The sequence below is a fragment of the Lagopus leucura genome, unplaced genomic scaffold, assembly GCF_019238085.1.
Source record: "Lagopus leucura isolate 7727_CA_CO unplaced genomic scaffold, USGS_WTPT01 Super-Scaffold_100021, whole genome shotgun sequence".
NCBI classification, from domain to species: domain Eukaryota; kingdom Metazoa; phylum Chordata; class Aves; order Galliformes; family Phasianidae; genus Lagopus; species Lagopus leucura.
In genome coordinates, this window is record NW_024962274.1 from 8,959,305 (window position 1) to 8,979,354 (window position 20,050).

Sequence of the window (20,050 nt, forward strand, 5' to 3'; positions counted from 1 at the left end):
AATATAGAGTTGTGTACACAAAGAAAACAGTGAAACATACACAAGTTCTAAGAACACATAGGTGTTAATGTAACGTAAGAATGAAGAGTCTGTGCTACAACACGTGACTTCAAACATTTTATCGTAACCTCTCCCTGCACGTCAAAAGCAGAATTCAAGCATTTTCCATGGCCTTGCCAGTGCTGTTGACAAAGCTAATATCCACAAGGCACACTGACTTCAATCCTTTCCTTCAGCTGTTTCACATTTTGCATAATTGCCCACAGGACTGGTCCTGGTGAGAACATTAAACTGTAATTTTGCCTTTGGCCCTTTAAGCTGCAGGGCTCAGCTACAATCCCAACATTCATTCTTTAATTTATCTTTAAAAAAAAAAAAAATTAGCTTCTTCCATGCTAGGACTGTTGTATGTTAATGAAAGACATTACAAACCACTGATGAAATAAACTATTAGTAACTCAGAGCCTTGGTGGTATTTCTTAGAGGTTGATGACCATGTTTTAAAGGGTACTTGCAGCAAATCTGTGTTTGGAATATAAATCCCAAATCTATGAAAGCGTTACAGGAGCTGCTGCCCTCTGCAAATAAACAGCGTTACAATAGATGGCCTGAAGAGTATAAATGGAGAATTACAGTAGTTATGTTGGTCAAGTTTTTTACGTAGAAAACATTAGGAGCAAGAGCTTTCAGCTTTGTGTTAACAGTTTTCTCTATAGCAACCCACAACACTGCTACTGCTTGTTTGACATCATGAAAATGTAGAGCTGGCTTTAGTATTCAGGATTTATTACAGCTGAGCATCAGTTTTTTTGGATGATGGGAAAAAAAACATACACTAATACCAAGAGCTCAGGACTCTTAGCACTCTTGTGCTAAAATTTGGTTAGGAGATTCAAAAGCAAAATAAGGAGCCCAATTTTTGATCCAACGCAAACACAACAGATCACATCTTTGCACTGATGCTACTATCACACAGATGCCCATATTTTCTCCTTGAGATCAACTGCCTACATTCATGAGATTAAATATTTGATTTACAGATAGCAAAGTCTCATTTCTCATCCATCTAGTGAAAGTACTTTAATACTAACAAAAAACTTAAGAACAGGAAGCACTTAATCTTGCAGAAAAGAAACTACTAAAAATATTACAAGTTAAATTACAAGTAAAAATTGCACCTCCTGGAATATGGCAATATGTTTAGTTTGCAAAACCCACTGACAACACACTGTAAAAGGACTCTATGAAGTCACCACAGCAATTATGGATGCAAAATAATTCTTGTGGACCAGAAACTCAATCACAGATTAGGAATAACAACAGTTAACATAGTTACAAAAAACTGATAAAAGCTGCTCCAAATTTCTAAATGCTGCTACTAACAACAATTATTGATGACTTCATAATAGCTGGTATTACCTTCATAGTTTAGTGAATAAGCTTGGATTACACCAGGGAGAAAGAAGGGAAAGAGTTTCCAACCCAAACTGCTACCAGCTTGTTCTCTTCCAAGTACATCAGAGAGGGATGGAGCTGAAGCTTCTAGATTTGAATCTAACTGTGGCACAACCATATTATCTTCATTTCTGAAGGTATTTGTCTTAAATGTCTCAAATTGGTTATTGGTTTCATCATCAGGAAGATCAAAAAGTTCTAGACACCTAAACACGCACTGCCACTGCATTCAGTATTTATTTTCAACACGTGGAATAACGCATATCAGAAGAAATCAACAAAACCATTCACACAGATACCTGGGTCTTCTATTTAACGACGTTAAACCGCAACAACAACAACAAAAAAACAAAACACATAAGATCTGGATACCAGTTTATCCAGTCCACTGGAAATCTCAAAAGAAAAAAAATATATATATATAAAATTATTTCAGAAGGCAGGAAAAACTAGACTATAGACAGATGAATTCCAGTTGGAAAGATGCTTTCCATCTGCTCAGCTTTAGCATTGTGATCCGAGGAGCCCACCCAGTAAGACTTGTTCCTCCTGTTGCACTGGAAGCTCAGTTTGTGCTTTCATTCTGGTAGCACTTGCATCACATGGAGCAGCTACTCAAAGCTCTCTGAAGCTTTCAGTGGTCTCCCTGTATCCCAGTACTTTTCTGCTGCATCAATCTCACCTCCATTTCCCAACAGGAGTTTCTGGTCCATATGTAACAACACGTCTACACATCCACAAGTACTGACACAGCTCAGAGTAGAAAAAATACCACTCGTATGGAATTGAACACTATCTTGTTCCAAGTTCTGTTCTTCCAGCTGTAAATCATTATAAGATCAGAATTCCATTATGCCTTTTTTTCATATGGCTTTTTATAGCTTACCACTATTTTATATGCCTTGTTCTATTGGTTCAACATGTACTTCCTCAAAGCAGAAGTCTGACAATGCAAATACAATCAACCTTAAATCTTCAATTAAGAGAGCTTTTGAACAAGATCTCTACACTGCTGGACCTTTCAAAAGTCATGTTTTACAACAGGAATATAACAATGTAAAACAGATTAAACACATGAGGTTTGATCTACGTGCTTCTCCCACACCCACAGCAGTTCATGAAATAGATTTGAAAGATATTTAATCATCTATCTGGAAACTTCACCAACACTGAAGCTATAAAGAATATGTACATATCATAGAGATAGCTTTACCAAAAAAAGGAAAAGAAAAAAGGAAAACATTTTCTTGCATTTATAATATATAAATATAGCATATATAATATATACGTTATTTTTAACAAAATCTAGAGACTCTACATAAAAAATGGTTGAAAATATTCATTTTGAAAAAGCTATATTTAAGAGAGAAAAAGTAAAAGGCGTGCAGAAACAAAATGGAAGCAACCTCAATGCAAATCTGGTGTGCCAAATTAAAATTGCTTAAAACACGAAATAAACTAAACACAGACTGGTATCAGACAAAAGTAAATCTTGATAGCACAAAATGCAGTCCTGTGAGAGAAGACACACACTACTCGTGGTAGAACAGCCAGCTACTGCTGTACTCACACTCCTTCAGCAATTTTTACAACCCCAAATTCAAACACCATTTCCTTTTCCAAAGTCAAAACCAAGAGGAAATAAATACAAAGTCAGTGGAGCTATCAAGCTTTTATATAAATTGGTCTTTTCCACTCTATTAATAAATTAAGAATGGGCAGTTGAATTAAAGAAAATATGTTGAGTAATTTATTTTAAACAACTTACTCTACAGAATGTGAAAACACAATTTTAATTAAAGATAAATGCTTGACTAAGAAATGTCTTTATGAACCAAGCCAGTGGTGTCTCAACTATTGCAACATAGAAACTGTAAGCACAACTTCTTTAAAGAGTAAGCAGCTCATTAGTCTGATTTCCACACGCAGCCCAATTTCTGCACACACAAAAATACACCAAAATAAGATCAATATTAGAAGAATTGTTTCTAAGTAAGAAAGAGAATCACTCAAAGGTAATTTCAGTGTAACGATCATAACTCCTACATAGCAATCAGTCCTACTGGAAAAACGTCGAGTTTATCAAATCAACTATTGTATTCACACCCCCAAGCAGGAAGCCAGTCTGGCACAAGTTAGGACAAGCAAGCTGACATCAATTTAACAGAATTCAGTACAGCAGAAAACCAAACACAAAGAGCAGTTCACATAGAAGAAACACTAACTTAAATTCATTACCAGTTTCTCTCCCTCCTGCAGTACTAGTTAAACCACGGAAGAAACAAGGTGTCACCACTATTTATCCAGAAGAAATTTATCTACGAGAAGGAAAAAGCTCTAACATTTACCAAAATACAGAAAGATAGGCAATAAAGTCATTCTCCGCTCCTGTTTTCCTTTGTAACTCCAGCCTGTCTGAGAAGCAGCACAAGCAGCCACGTTAGCTTCAAGTAAGCAACTAACCAGGAACCTGAAGTTTTCATCTGTCCTAAGACAGAAGGTTCTTTCAGGTCCATGCAAGCAGGCTATTTAAAACAGTCACATGAAAATGAAGCCACACAGCAGAAATGCAAAAACAACCCACTGTAGGCAAACCTTATGCTAAGGGATAAGGAAAAGTAAACACACATGGCTGAGAACACAAAAAGTTATTTATTCATCCTGGAACTTTTTTTCTTCCCCTTCTCCTTTTGGCTCTGAAAAGGGCACTAAGAAGGCTGCAAGGCAGAGAGGAGAACACCAGCTTCTACAATTCTGATGATGAATATAAAGTTTGCTCTCCACCCCCAGAAATAAAAAGATACAAAAAGATTGTTGTAAAGATCAGTCAGGAATTCTTCAGAACAAATTAGATGGAGAAAAGAAGAAAATATGTACAGCAACAAAAACAAGCTGGAAAAGCAGGTAAGAAATGGGAATGAAGTGTTTGTAACACAAGACTGAAGGCACACAGCCATCGGTTTAGAAATGAGGCAGCCTGGGAACAGCACTGCAGGAGCTCTGACATCCTGCCACCCCAGGGCTGACTCCTGCCATCCGGCTCACACCTGAGGAGTGCACCCCTAGGGCCACTTTTACAGCCTGTGACTACAAACGTGTTTGAACATCAATCAAGTTTGAACACACTTGTGTGACAATCCACCCTTCTCATTTTATTCTTCTGTACAGTTAAATACAGTTTGCACCTCTGATGTAGCACTGTAGTAACCATCAGTGTCATTACCCACAATATACAAAGGCACAAACACAAATATATCATACTTAAATGCTGAGTGAAAGCATAAACAAAGGCTCATTACCTTCACAGCAGTTAAACTCTCAGATATAATTAAGAAAAACAGACAAAGATCTTTAAAAAGCTTCCTAAGCTTGTGAACACACAGCTCAGAAGCAGAAAACAATATATGTGCCTGCACTGAACCTCTGAAGAGGTGACAGTCCCATCACTGTCTGTCCCTTAATTGCCCACATCTGAACCTACTTCTTTCTTCGCGTGTCTGGTTCTTTTAGCAATAATCCTTCTATTTCCTCCATTTCTGCAGTCTTCTGCCTGTTCAGGAACAAGTTGAGCAAAGGGCCCCTGAAGCACAGATGTTTCTCTGCAGAAAGCCCTCTATGCAATTGCTGCCCTTTCTATTACAGTGTGGGCTCTGAGCTTCAAGGCTTTCTTCCCACAGTGCTGCAAACGGCTCTGTGTGCTACTGAAAGGAAAAAAATGAAGGAAGGTATGGGGGAGGTGGGCAGCAGAAAGAAGAACAGCAGGGAGGTGGAGAATCTAAAATTCCAACCCAGGAATAACAAACAGCTCTTCTGTAGCAAACCCTTGAAGATTCCTTGGAGTGTATTTTCTCCACAATAATTCAGTAATCACAGTAATTCTGGCAACTTTCATGGAGTCTGCTGATCTACAGCACAATCTTATTTGCTGTCAACAACCTACATTTCATCTTCAAAGGAAGACGGTGCCAAAAATATTCAGGACAAATATTTGAAAGTGTAGCAGCCAAACAGTAGGAACTTAAGTATTACTGAACACTCCTATAAAGTCATTGCTTCCAATCAAAAGTGCTGAAAAAAAAACATTTGGTACAGCAAAAAAACATTTGAATACACACAATTCATAGAGCAGAAACACAGACTTCTTCAATGGCCCTTCCTCTACCATGTGCTAATACCAGAAGTTAGAACCTACAATGACATAAACACATGCATATCCCTTCCTAGAGCAAAAATACCCTTTTCTGCTTTTGAAGGCAATGAGGAATGCTAGAGCAAACTTGCAGAACAGAAAATTATATTCTGAATTCTTACATATAAAAATTCATCTCAAGCTTCCCCATTTCGATGGGTAAATTCCTGCATTACATGAGTGAATATTAGAAATATACTGCTTTTAAGCTTTTGCTTTCCACTGTTATGTTTGTATTTGCTCACATTCCTCAAACTGCACCTTTTGTTTCAATGTAACAACACACAGATTTCCTTTGTTCTTCCAAAATTACTTCTAGTGATTTTATAAAGATGAGGCGGGTGCCCCTTACTTTCACTCTTGCAGGTCCAGTCACCAGAGCTGAAAATCCCAGCTCCCTCCATGGCCCCACTCCCCTGGAGAGCTCAGGCTGCAACTCTGCACACAGTGGGGATGGGAGCAGAGAGGTATGTGTGAGTGAGTCATTTTCTTTCAACTGGAAAAAGTATTAATGGAAAATTAAAATTAATATGTAGGATAAGCAGATAAACTTTTCTGCATTTTTTTTTCTCCATAGCCAGTGAAAAGCCAGAAGAAAAAATACAAAAAAGCAACATACACAATGAAGAGCTACAGCAACTGACTATTTTTCAGCTCACAGTAAAAATAAAACAAATATATTTGGGTTTCTCTGATGCATTTTCTCTGACATTCTATGCAACTTCAAAAGTATCACCTGCCAAAGGCTGAGATGAACACAACTACTGCAAAGATGAGATTTAACAAAAAGCTACTTCAAGTTTTACTTGTTTTTCTTCATTATTTTTAAGAACTAGGATAGTTCCTTAATCTCTGGTTATTTTTATTTTGTTCTGCAGTAACTTGTTTGTACCAGACAGCAATTTTCTCCCTAGAAGCCGGAACCACTTGTCATTGTGCAAGCAACTAAAAACACAGCTTTGTCTTCTTAAAGTGGAGGAAAAATCACTTTTCAGAAGCACCCTGCATGTCACATGCTTACTGACAGGAAATGGAAACTTAACGGTGTTAGAAGGCTGTAGGGGCACCTTGGCTAGCCTGGTGGAAGCCAGAACTGATTGAAGGGGGAAATGTGAGCTGTTAAGTGGTTTTGGTTGGTTTGTTTTAATGCATGCATTTTTGGGGGGGGGGAAACAGAAGACTTCACAATGATCTTCCACCTTACACAAGCTCAAATACAAGATAAGGTAAACTTCGGTTAAACAAAGTGGACATCTACACACATGCACATATGTATGAGCTTTACAACACAGTCCTTTCCCTCTCCCTTGTAACAGTAATAATATTATTGTAGCTACAACTTTTAAGTGCATCTCAACTTCACTAATCAATACTGATTAGTATGTATGCCAAGTAACTATGATTATTCATCAGATGAGTTGTCAGCCTGTTTGGTTGTCAGATCCCTGAAGTTTTCCACTGAGACGCAAATCTCCCCATGGACAAAACTGCTGTAAATTGGCTGCTTTTCTTTGATGCTTTTCACAGACCTGCTCAGCTCAGCAACAGCCCAAACTGACCCTGGATCAACGTTGAGAAATTTCCTTAAAGCTTTTTCCTCTCTTAGGAAAACTACCAGCTTCCAGCCCAGGGAGCAAGAGTGAGGCAGGTACTGACTCAGGTTCTTGCCCTTTTTACACTCGGTGCAAAAAGCCAGCTTGCCTTGTCCATGTCCTGTTCAAAGCTATACATCTACACACAGCCACCATGTATGACAGCTCTGCCAGCTTTAAAGAACTCCAGTATTCTTGAAGAAAAGTTTGTTACTTCCAGCTGCACTAGACTGCATGCTTTGCTGGCTTTTTTTGTGCTTTTTGTTTGTTTGTTTTCTATAGAGTCCCTATCTGACCTACAAAAGGAAAATAAATATGCTAAGAAACTCATTCTTGATTTCAAAAACTACCATGTTGTGTTTCAACAATGGTAGGCCTACCATTATGTTTTTAGAGAGCACATTCAAATAGACATTAAATTATACAATGGATGCTTGCATTTATTCAATCCAGATGTGGTTCTGAAAAGAGCTTTACAGTTCTGGGTCCCCCACCTCCCATTTGTTTTTCCACTGACAATTCAGGAGGGCATATGGCATTACTTAAATAGCATCCAGGATTTTCAGCCCGACAGCAATAAAACAGCAGTGCTGACTGCAAGCTCCAGCCTTTTCAAATTCAAGAGACGACAGTCATTTTCCATTTCTGCTACCACAGTAAAAAACTCCTCCGTACATTTTATTTTCCTACTACACTAAAACATTGAAGTTTTTAACATGGAAAAGATTTGTATCAGCATCAGTTATATTTGCACTCCTTTCTTACATATATATGCGTGTGTATATACACACACACAGATCATAAAGCTTCTCACTAATTACCTCCCTGCTTCCCTGTCCAGTCCAGTCCAAGGGCTGGGAGGAGGTTCCTACCAGACATCTAGACAAGCCTAGATGCATTTCCTGCCCTTTAAGCACATTGCTCTAGCCAGATATTTCCCAAGCTCCAGGTTACTTACTGGCAAGATTTAAAAAAGCCCCGCTGCTGCTTACAATTAAGGAGTTCTGTGAGTCCCCAGCCTACCGCAGGCTCATTTAGGATTCACACATGGGAAGTGTTACATAAACATAATGCTGCAAATGAAGTTGTTGCCACAACACATCTGCACAGTTGCCATGCCTCATCAGCCTGAGAGATGTCTCTATGAAATCAGTGTTCTGAAGACTACTGATTTAAGTAAACAAAGACTAAGGAGGTTTAATGATCTGAAAGCATGATTTCATAAATACAGTTGATCCAGCCATTGTTACTTATCTAAAAAGGTTCATGAGCACAATAGGATTTTAAAGCTCTGCCCTGCTTCTGTCTACAGAATTCAGAAACTGGTACACAAACTAATCTAGTTGAATTACCCTGGAACGGATTTTCTGAACAGCTTTTATCAGCTGTATTCAGATTCAGAGAATGTTATCAGCTGTTCCCATTTTTGTATTATTGTCTCAGAATAAAGGTCAGCACGAAAAGGTAGCTCCAGGACATAAAACACTGAACACGGTTACCATAATTTGCCTGTGGGTGGTAACCTTTGTTTTAAGTAAAAGACACTACTACTTTTTGTCCTGTTCATCTTATGGATCTCAAAAATACTACAGTGGGAAGCTGTGCAGTACTGACTACATCAGACTGAACAGAAGATGCTTAGCAGATTTTGCATGTAAACTGAACAGAGGGGCTAATCACACAAATTACTGTGTAGTGGAATAAAGTACGTATTGTCCTCCAGAACATAAATTGAAAATCAGGTCTTAAGCATTCTTTTCAATCACAGCAGCTGAACACAATATAAAAAACACGGCCCATGCAGAAGAGTTGAGGACAGTTCAGTGGTTGCTCCTGTTCTGATACCTAGCATTAATAACATTGGTAATGCTTCAGAACTGTGACGGGGTCCCTCTGCTATTCTTACACACTTACTCCCCTGTTTATTCCTTAAGGGACTCACTAACTCCTGCTACTAAGCTTTCACTTTTGTAACAGATATGAAGAGGAAGCATGCAGTATTGCTTTCTATCAAGCTAGATAAAATGTCATTTCCTCCCTTTGGAAGACCTGAAACAATAGGAGCACAGTCATCCAAAGCTTTGAGTGCACCCGGGCTGCCCCTTCTTTTCAGTGCCTTCCTTAAACGACATCCCAAAATACCCAGAATGGCTTCTGAAACTTGAAATAACTTTTATTAAAGTATTCTCATTAAAGCAATATCCAGATATTGAAACAGAACACAAAAACCACACAGATTAAAAAGAACAAAAAATGAAAGGACATGCCTCTGCCCTGCACTCTACATTTCTGCATGCATTGCTTTCCTGGTTTCGTAACAGCAAGTCAGCGGCTGCAACGAGTCCTGTACACCAGCTTACAAGTAAAAGCATCTTTGTCACCTCTCAGCAGAGCTGCTCACTGCAGTTCTCAGCATTATTTATATCCTTTACTTCACACCGTGGTCAGGATACAACAGAAAGCCTACAGGGTTCAGCCATTAGCCACTGCAGAGGATGCAAACTGTTTAATACATTAATGTCAAACAATCCACAGACATCTGGCACTTCCCTACATCAGTGTCCTTCAAAGACACAAACCCTTACAAATGCAAATCAATATTTTAACTACTGCATTAAATTAGCACCTTTCTGTTTCACATCTAATCTCAACTGTTTTCTGTCCACAAACTGATCTGATCAAGAAACTGATCTCAACACCATATGCCACTACATATCCATACCAGCTTACTTGTTTGTGCTTGTAAAGGCCCACATAGCAGCCACAGATTGGCTTGCCAGCAGCAAGACCCAGAAAAGCATATTTAACACAGCAGTGCTTGATAGATGTTTGTGCTGGTGAAGTTTGTACCAAAAGATATAGTATAGTAAGGTATAGCATCAGGAACTCCAAACAGCCTCTCTGGAACAGCATTATAGATGTCTTGAGGACACTGACTGTAAACTATGAGGGCTGCTCCAAAAATAACACCTCCTATTTTCTTATGTTGGCTCACAGTGTCAGAGACTGATGCTGCAGCAGAGGTTGAACCTTCCCACAAATATCCCATTATATTTTGTTGCTCTGTGACAGATGGCAGCAGAGGGGCAGTCTGACAAAATGGTATCTGACATGGAAGTGCATATGAAGCAGAGGTGTGGAATTAACTTCCTCCATGCAGAAAAAAATGCACCCACAGACATTAATGAATGCTTGATGAACATTTCTAGAGATCAAACTGTGGATGAGGTGAACACAGAGTGGCAGTGACTGGTGTGTTTCAGCCATGGCAACACAGACCATGAGACACCTCCACTGGCAAAGATTATTACGAACCCTCTCTATCAAACAGCGCTATTGTGCTCTATGTATCTGTTGTAGTTTCCATGGAAATAAATAGGAGGCATTACTTTCCAAGCAACCTACAGAACTTAGAAGAAGTCAGTGAATCATATTTCTTGTCTTTATCCAGTACTAATGTGCACAATTGGTAAGCCCAGATAACACCATGGACTAAGGGCTTCCATCTTTTTTAATCCAGCCAGCTCTCAAAAATCATAAAGGGAGTTCACTTACATTTTCCAGGAGTTCATATTTCACTGCAGGAAGTCCACAAAAGCCTCAGCCTTTTAAATATCCTATCTCATTAACAACCAACCACAATGCCATTTAGTATGTGTAAGCACTGCTTTCCCCTCAGTGAGTAAGCTTTAAAACATTGCAAGGGAAGTAACTTCAGGACAGAGATTACATGGTTTTCTAAAATCTTCCTAGTCAAATGATGAGATGCTTTTGATCAAGTAAGCCACTGCATCATTTCAAAAATGAAAGCTTAGCAAAAGCACAAATGAATGAGCAAAAACACCAAAAGGATAAGTTGCAAGAGAAAAATTAAGATGAGTAAGAAGAAAAACAAACTATTGAAAGATGTGACCCGTAGTCAATTCTGCAGTTTAAAAAGTTGCTCATGCATTCCTAAAAGTGGGAAGGCTGAATGTAAGAGACTGCATTTTTGCCTATGACATTAAGTTTTGCCAATTGAGGCTCCACGTCTGCGCTCTAAACAAAGAAGGAAGGGCCATTTGGGTCAGAATATTCCTCTAATAAAGATGCAAAAGGCAAAATCTCCAACAAAGGGCAGTGAGCAATTACTGCATGAGGAATCCATCTGCAATTAATAGGCACTGCTGTATTAAAAGCTCTGATGAAAGTAGGAGGGATAATGCTAATGCATTCTGAATTGATTGCGAATTCTCAGAAAACTTCTCTCACATCACAGTGGTCAGCAAAAATTAGCAAAGGGCTTGTATACTAAAAGTGGCATGACAAAGCTGTCATTACCTTCTTAGCTTAAGACATTCAGGTTTTGTTTTGATCATATTATTCCTGTAAAACACTGAGGAGAAAAGTACAAAGGAAGGCAGCATGTAGCAAGGGAATGAACTGCACCTGCAAAAGAAAATGCCTTCAGGGATGAGAATCACTTTCCACTGCCCAGCCAGCAAGAACAAAAAAGCTCACCAGGGAGAGAAGCAGAGAGCAGCAGAATCAAGCACGGCAACCTCTGTATTTTCCAGTATGCCCAGAGGTGAGCAAAGACCAAAAATGTGTACAAAGCACTTCTCCCAGACAGTGTGGAACAGGCAGCAGCTGTGGGAACTGCATCCACACAGTGTTCCCTACAATACTGACGTATCTAACTGTGAAAATCCCAAGCCCTTGAATCCAAACCCTGCACAGAGGGAACTATGCTCTTAGAAGAGGCGAGGGCTTATTTAAAACAGACTGAACTTACTTGAACCAAACCTGAATCACCAAATCAAACTTCAAGAATCTAACAGCTGCAAATGGAAACAAAACTATCCCTCCTTACTATTTCTGCCAACACAATAAGGTGATTTTCAGAATTAAAAAAAAAAAAAGAAAAACTTTTCGCAGCTGTTAAAACACAGCTTAGGTCAATATACAAGTAACACATAAGAATATTATCTTTGGCTCTAACAGACAGACATCCTGACCCAAAGCGCGTCTGCAGTTACCAATACGGCACCCCAACTCAGAATCCAAGAGCTATAATAAAGGAAGAACAGAGAATTGGACTGACAAGCTTTTCCTGAGTTGATTAGAGTGACACTCCTAGAACTACAAACAACAAAAAAGAAGAATACATGGGGAAAAGAAAAACTTTAATAAACCTACCTCTATAAACAAATAATTGGCCTGAATGGAGCTCTGGAAGTCAACTGGCCTACTCAAAGCACACTAAGTCAAATCAGGTTATTCTGAGCACTGTCCAGACGAGCTCAGCTATAAATGACTCAAAAGTTACACAAGTAGGCTAAAGCCTTCTGTCACTGAGAACAGTGGCAGGCAGATATCTGTACAACTTGCTTATGGCTAAGCAATGATGATGAAAGATGTAAGTCTAACATCCCTTGCTGTCTCATATTTTACCTGAAATTGGTCCTCATCAAATTGAAATTAATATACAAATTTAAATAGAAATTGTCCTGTCTGAAAAATGATACAATTCACTTACAAGGGCAACTACTGGTTTATAGAAGAAAGAGACATTTTAGAAGTAGCTTAAGAGCAAAAAAATACATTCTCTATATAGAAAAAAAATTACAAAATTAAAAAAAAAAAAAACAGAAAGAATATGTCTTTAAGCAACAGAGAAAATCTGAGCTATTTATTCTGTGCACTCTCTCTCAAATTGTCTGCAAGTGCAACAATGCCAATAGAGTACCACACAACCTGTTTCCATAAACCCTACCATATTCATAACAGGCTACACTAACCAAGCTTACAGAACTGTAGAACAATAACGATATCAAAAGAGTTTGGAAGAAAAAATTTGTGAGTCACCACAAGAAAATTCCATGCAATCACCCTGTCCCTGCTTTCCCAGAAGTCTAGCACATCTCCATGTGAAAGTGTACACAGAAATGAGCTATGGATATGGTTGCTTTAGAATATGTTACAGGAGTTCAAAGGCAATATAGCTTACAGCATTTACATTGGCACAACACTAATGTGGAAAAAAAATGAGTAGTCCAATTCACTAAAGAATAAATGCACACCTCTGGGAGTCTCTTGGACTAGAGATAATTCCACATTTTGTGCCTGAAAAATAGCAACAGACTGCAGAAGGGCCACTGTCTTAAAGAGTGCTTCAGGAAAAAAATGAAGAAGGTCTAATTTACACTTTTATGAAATAAAACTATAGATTTGTTTCACATGGCCACAGTGAATAAAATTTATAACCTTCCTCACATCATATTTTATCCCCATTTAGTTTTAAAGCCACAATCTAGTGATAAACCCAAGTACCTCTAGATAGCAGGGCTCCATTCGACGCAGAAAGATAAAGTTATCATCCATGCCCTTGGAAGAGCTACAAGTCAAGCTTGTTTAAATAACATACGAGTAGAGATAACAAATCATTTGCTGGTGGTACCTATTTGTGTTTTATTTGCAATTAGTCCAAGAGTCCAACTTGATAGGAATGATTCAATGAAAGCACAGTACTTCAACAAAAATGGCTTAACAACTAGCAGCACTTCCACATCAAATATGTAGACAGAGAAATAAGACCAATACATTAATCAATGTGAAGACTAATAATAATAATTATTGCAAGTAATTAAGAACATTTTTTATCCTATTCTGATGTTCATTTTCCTTCGCTGTTTTACCATTCAAACAAAATTCAAATGATTAAATAAAAGAACATAACTATGAGACAGTCCCCAACAAACTGGTTACCCTCTGGGTTAATTTAAAAAACAAAAAATCCTGCAAATTACAGTAATATAATTATTAGAAGATGTAATTCCACATTTTGGATACTTCAAAACTTTCCTGTGGGTATGAGAAGAATTATTTGAGTTGGGATTCAAGAGAAACGATAATGATTTTCTATCCTCATCTCCTTCCCTCTAGATTTAACTCATGACTGTAGTTGGGACTTGCTAATGACCAACTAATGACCTGCAGTTCATTTTTGAGAGGTATTAGGCTTTATTTACAAAAGCCTCCAACCGTATGTGTTCAAAGCTCACATTAAACTGTTTAAATATAGCTCAACTTACCATGATGGATGGAGCCAAAACATGTATTTAAAGAAGATTTATGAAGTTCTGCCAAGTAACTTCTACTGGTCAGATCTTGTCTTAAGCAACTTAACCCCATCTATTTTTAAAGCAGATATTTTAAAACAATTGCTCCATTTTTGTGGGAGAAATTAAGACTGTCCCATAATATCATTCTGAAGTATTTCACCATGTCTCCTCTGTCTTCAAGTGAGAATTTCTATAAAATGTAAACATGCATCCTGCTTCCAGGATGGTACATTATACCACTACTTTCAAAAATCACAAAAACACACATCTTATTAAAATCTCCTATTAAAATATAAAAGCCATCTCTGACCAAAAAAACCCTTTAAATTTACAATTAGCTTTCTTCATTCACCACTTGAAGTACACAGCCTTCAATACATTATTTGTGGGTTTGTTTTTCCCCTTAAATATAGATTAAATTAGTACATTGGAGGAGGAAAAAAAAAAAAAAGAAAACAAAGACTTCTCATTAGTGGAAAACGTACCAAGCTTATGATCTTGAAAGCAGAACTCAGGAGGGGAGATACAGCTCTCCTTTTAATTTAGCATCACATGACAAAAGCAAGTTGTCAGCATCAGGAAAAGACTGCAAAGTTGGAGCTTTTTAAATCAATGTAAGAAAGAGTATGACAAGTTACATTCTTAAAATATGAAACATCATTAATTACTGTTGGTAAGGAAGTGGTAAGGAAAGAGATTGTAATGAATTCACCTCTGGTTATGTATCCTATCTAGAAACTGTCAGAGGCTTCTTGGTCAACACTGTGGGTGTAAGGGACCCTCTCCTATTCTCTTCTTCAAAAATTACATGTTGGAAAAACCCAAGTCATACATTTAGTCACAGCCTTTGCACACTCCAGCTCTTCCCAGTGTCCCATTACCGTTCTCTGGCTGATGGGCTATTGGTGCAGCTCACATCCCTATTCTGGTTCTGTCCTGGAGCCTTCTTCCTTGAACAATCAGAGCACCCACCGCACTGCAGCTTGTTTTACAGCAGGAGCTGAAGTGATAGTAAGGATGCTGAGCTCCATGTGCCTTAACCTTTGTCTTTTACAGATTTATCTAGTCACGCAGCAAGGATTCAAACAGCAACAATCACATCAGAGGTCATGGCGTTATTAAAGCAAACAGGTTTCCAAGAGGGTCTGTGCACTAACACAGTCACTGTCTCCTACAGACAACATTCTGATAGGATTGCAGATGGCGCTCTCTCCAGTCCTCATAAAATATGAGCAGCCCACAGCACTCAAATAAAATAAGTGAAAATAAGTGAAGAAAATAGGAGCTCAGTATTCCAGTATATGGCAAAATTTTATTTGACCCAGCAAGTCTATCCAGCACGCTTTCAGTAAACATAACCAACTACCCCAAAGTCTGCCTTCTGCATCTCCGCTATCATGGCATTCCAGACACAAGGCTCTGGTAAAACAGAGCTTTGCCAACTGGTAGATGTCAATTCACTGCAACTGTTGCTGGCATTAAATACTTTCAGCACTCAGACCTATCAGTTCTCTCAAAACATGTTCGGAGGAGAACTTTCAGTAATTCACGTTGTAAGTTAAGCTCTATTGGAGAGTATGCTCTATCTGCATAGCGTATGATTTACAGCTATGTTTAATTTGAAAGCAGCTCACCAAGCTCCTGTAGACTCTAAAACAATTTTGCTGGTTGTTCTGGGGTGCAAGTGAAAATGGAATTCTGGCTTGAAGACTCCAGTTTGGTTTCTAAGTTCTCCAAGCTCCAGGTGGTATCCATAATAATTCCATATGGTGACAGAAGAGTTTCGCCTTTGCTTTGGAGATGGCATTTGTTCCAAGTTTAGATAAATCTCTCCACAAGCTGAAGCTGGTAGAAGTTAAAATATTAGACTTCCTACTTATAGCTTATCCTAAGCTACTTGGTTCATGCTGGCTTGTATTGCAGTTTTCATTTTGTAAAAGTTTCTATATGGATTTTGATATTGGCACTAACCTTCGCAATGGTTGCTTTTTGTCAGGTGCTTTTTAAGGTACCCTTCAAACATTAATCTCCTGGATTCTCTCCTGCACAAGTGTTTTCTCTTAATTAAGTGGAAAATTAACTTGCTCTTTTGATGAAGACTCATCTTTCCATACACTGACCTCCTCTCCCCCTTCTAAATAAACCTCGTTTTCGTGAACAATTCAGTTTCATACTCAAAGGAAGCTGAAACAGGAATTTGGAGCCACAGATTTGTCTACTACATGCAAATGACTTGAAAGACCGTAAAAATCAAGTGCTCTGAGTTTTTTTGTTTTTGCTGATGCTTTTCTTAAGAATGAAAGAAGGAAACTGTTCAATATGCAGAAAACACAAAAGCCAAAGCAATCCTCTTGTTTTTATTTTTTATTTTTTTTAGCCACCAGCCAGGAAATTACTCACTCTATGCAAAATTATACCTATATATACACATGTATATACCAGCAGAAGGACAATAGAGCTTTAAGCCAGTTTTACATTACAATCCTATCACTGAATGGTTTGAGTTGAAATGGATTTTTAGGATCATCTATTTCCAAGCCCCTTGTCATGGGTAAGAACACCCTGCAGCAGACCAGGTTGCCTAAAGTCAAGCCTGGCCTTGAACACCTCCAGGGATAAGCAACCACAACTTCTCTGGGCAGTCTGTTCCAATGTCTCACCAGCCTCTGAATAAAAACTTTCCTCCTAGTTTAAATTTCTCCTCTTTTCATTTAAAGCCATTTCCCCCTTGTCCTCTCACTACCTGCCCATGTAAAAAGTCAATCTCATTCCTATCCATAATCCTCTTTTAAGTACTGGAAGTTTATGACAAGGTCTCCTCACTGCCTGCTCTTCTCGAGGCTGAACAAGTCCAACTCCCTCAGTCTGACTTCATTGAAAAGTGCTCCAGCCCTCTGTTCAGACTCATGACTTTCTTGCACTGAATGCCCTAGAACTGAATGCAGCACTGCAGGTGGAGTCTCAGAGAGGGGAGTAAAGGAGAAGAATTGCCTCTTCTGACCTACTAGCTACACTTCATTTGATGCAGCCCATGATTCAAGACAGCAAGAACAACAATAAAGAACATTTACCCTATACTACAGGTATGTCTTCTTCCTTGCCTACCTTCTGTCAGCAAATAATTACATTGACATGTATTCTATACCTGTAACACAACTTTATCTTGCAAGCAATATCATTTATAAATTCGATGATAAGCAGTCATTTGGCACAATGCTCATTTGTCAACATAAACAAGCATGCATTCAGGACCATCTTCCTACTAGTCATCAGAAAACGACCACCCTCTGGATTGCCTGATAATTAATTGATCTGAAGCATAATATTATTCATTTTTCTTAAACAAATCAACCACTTATGATGAGCTAATTCAGCAGTTACATTTTCCTAATGGGAGGGCATAAATAAGTTCCAACACTCAACACTTTCACAGCAGTTTTCTCAATCCTGCCTGGTCTGATGCAATGTAAAATACAGATTGCAGCAGTTCTTACTCATATGCATTTGATTTAATTCACGGGAGGATTAAATCATATTCAATTACTTAATTACACAACAAAACTAGGACTTTTTCTGAAATAATCTTATTTGAAATTATTCTATACTGTATGGATTCCTATATAACATGCTATTTTTATTCTTACACTTATTTCCCTATTATTGAGAAAAATTCAAAATATTTAAATACAAAAAGAATGCTTAAGCAACACGTAAGCACAGGCATTCTTAAAACACCCAGGGATCACCTTACTCAGAAAACACAAGGAAGATGCACTTACAGAATTGTAGACTGAGGCTCAAAAAGGCAAGTAAGGCTGCCAAAGCCAGCAAGAACAGAAACCGGTTTCGGAAAAGCATTATTATTCGTTCTGCTTCCTCTTCATGGTTTCATCTTCACGCGTCAGTGGTTTCTGCAAACAACAAAACATTGGTAAGTGTATTTCAGACGTGGAAGTATCAGCTATACCTAGGAAAATTCACAGAGCCTTTAGATGATGTCAACTTGCTGCAAAAGTTAAAAGACAACATCAAAAAAAGCCCCAAAACCAACAGTCTCCTGAAAATGCCCAAATAAGTAAAGTGCACAGAAATTGCTGAACTGATGCTTTGTTTTGACAGATGCCCATATAAGGAACAGCATGGGGGAGGCTGGGGCTCTCCCCTTCCTTCTCTTCTTAAGGAAAAAAAGGAAAAAAAAAAAAAAAAAGAAGCTGCTTTCATGTGTAAGAGACGAATTTTCCCAGCACTGACAGTGCATTGCAGGGAATCTTTATGATTCTCAGATTCTTCGAATCAAGTTCTGTTTACAACAGTGCATCCAAATATGTTGACAGAAAATAACAGCAGCATTTCTTATTGCCCTGGCATTTATTTGCTCATGGAAAGAGACTTCTGTTGCTTCTTTCCTGCCTTTGAGAATGAAATTACTTACATATAAAGCATGTAATTAATACATTAATTAATACTGTATAACGTAATTAACACTCTTTCATCCACTCATTTTTTTCATAAAGCAAGATGGATTAGTTACAAAATCACAGAATTCCTATTAGTTGTTCTGCACTCAAAAAACGAATTATCTTACCAAGACCTTGATATCAGGCTCTGAGCACTAACAAGTCAACTAGAATCCAATTTTGAAGTTCTGATACTGTTTCCCTTATCAATTTTCTTATTAACATTTGAAAATGCCTTATGAATCACTGAATTTCTTGTTTTATCTGCTGTGATTGGTCTTAAGGAGTGGTGATCTATGAACTGGACCAATATGATTTATTTAGAATCAAGCAAAGGGACCAAGAGCATTGGGAGTGACACTTCAAAAATGAAATCACTGAGACTTGCAATGAAATGTATTGTGCATTTATATTTTGCTTGACTGATGTCTGTCTGATTTTACTTGGAAGGCTATCGTCACAGCTTTTAGAAACCAGAAAAAAAAAGTAGATTCTGAGAAGCAAGAAACCAAAACTATTATAACATTTTTCCAAGTACCAGGAGCACCACAAATGACACATGCAAGCAGTAATAAAAAGTTTTTAACAAAAAGAAAAAAAAAGAAAAAAAAAGAAAGAGAGAGAAGGAATGATTTTAGCAGTTCCAGTTTCATTAAGATGTTGCAGGATAAGCTGCGATTTTGTGAAAGGTGTGCTGAAACCAAAATGAACATAAGCCAAAGAAACTATACAAAGCTGTGATGGGAGGAAGGTAAAAGGATTAGTGAATACAGAATACTAGGAGAGAATGAAGCAGTTAAACCAAACAGATGGAAGAACAGAAGGGGAGTCACAGGAAAAAGCAAAATTAGACTCAGATAGAAGAAGGTAAAGCACATTAAAAAGTCTCAGGAACAAAAGCTCTTGTGCACAGTGTACACTTATTAATACAGTCATTGTACCTATAAAAGCTGTCACAAGAAAGGAAAGTTGACAAGACAGGAGAAAAGGTAATATCTCACACTTCCAAAATAGTTTAGAGCAGAAATTTAACTAGCTTTAAATCTTAGTTGCAAGGCCAGAAATTGTGAAGTATTTCATTTTAAATGCTCTAGTTAAGACATGATAAACAAGGCAGAACGATTTTTCATTTAAATATATTTGTACTGCTAAGTTGAAAGTCACTGTGTTACAACTGATCAGGAAAACTTGCTATTGAGTGACTTAAATGAGAGCCCGTTGCTACTGAATGACTTCAATAAGAGCCCGTCAATA

At 38.0% G+C, this 20,050-nt stretch overlaps 1 protein-coding gene across 7 annotated transcripts in view; it reads right to left on the reverse strand.

Annotated features, from left to right (window-relative positions):
- PXYLP1 (2-phosphoxylose phosphatase 1) overlaps positions 1-20,050 on the reverse strand; it is a 54,450-nt gene that overhangs the window by 16,670 nt on the left and 17,730 nt on the right. For 5 of the 7 annotated variants that reach the window (XM_042878499.1, XM_042878498.1, XM_042878496.1 and 2 more), the window contains one exon: positions 18,119-18,250. In XM_042878499.1, the coding sequence (XP_042734433.1) occupies positions 18,119-18,197 (79 nt within the window). In that variant the 5' untranslated portion in view covers positions 18,198-18,250. Of the gene's footprint in view, positions 1-4,936; positions 5,003-15,973; positions 15,985-18,118; positions 18,251-20,050 lie in introns of those variants that run through there. The other 2 variants (XM_042878503.1, XM_042878502.1) reach the window with 2 other exon arrangements.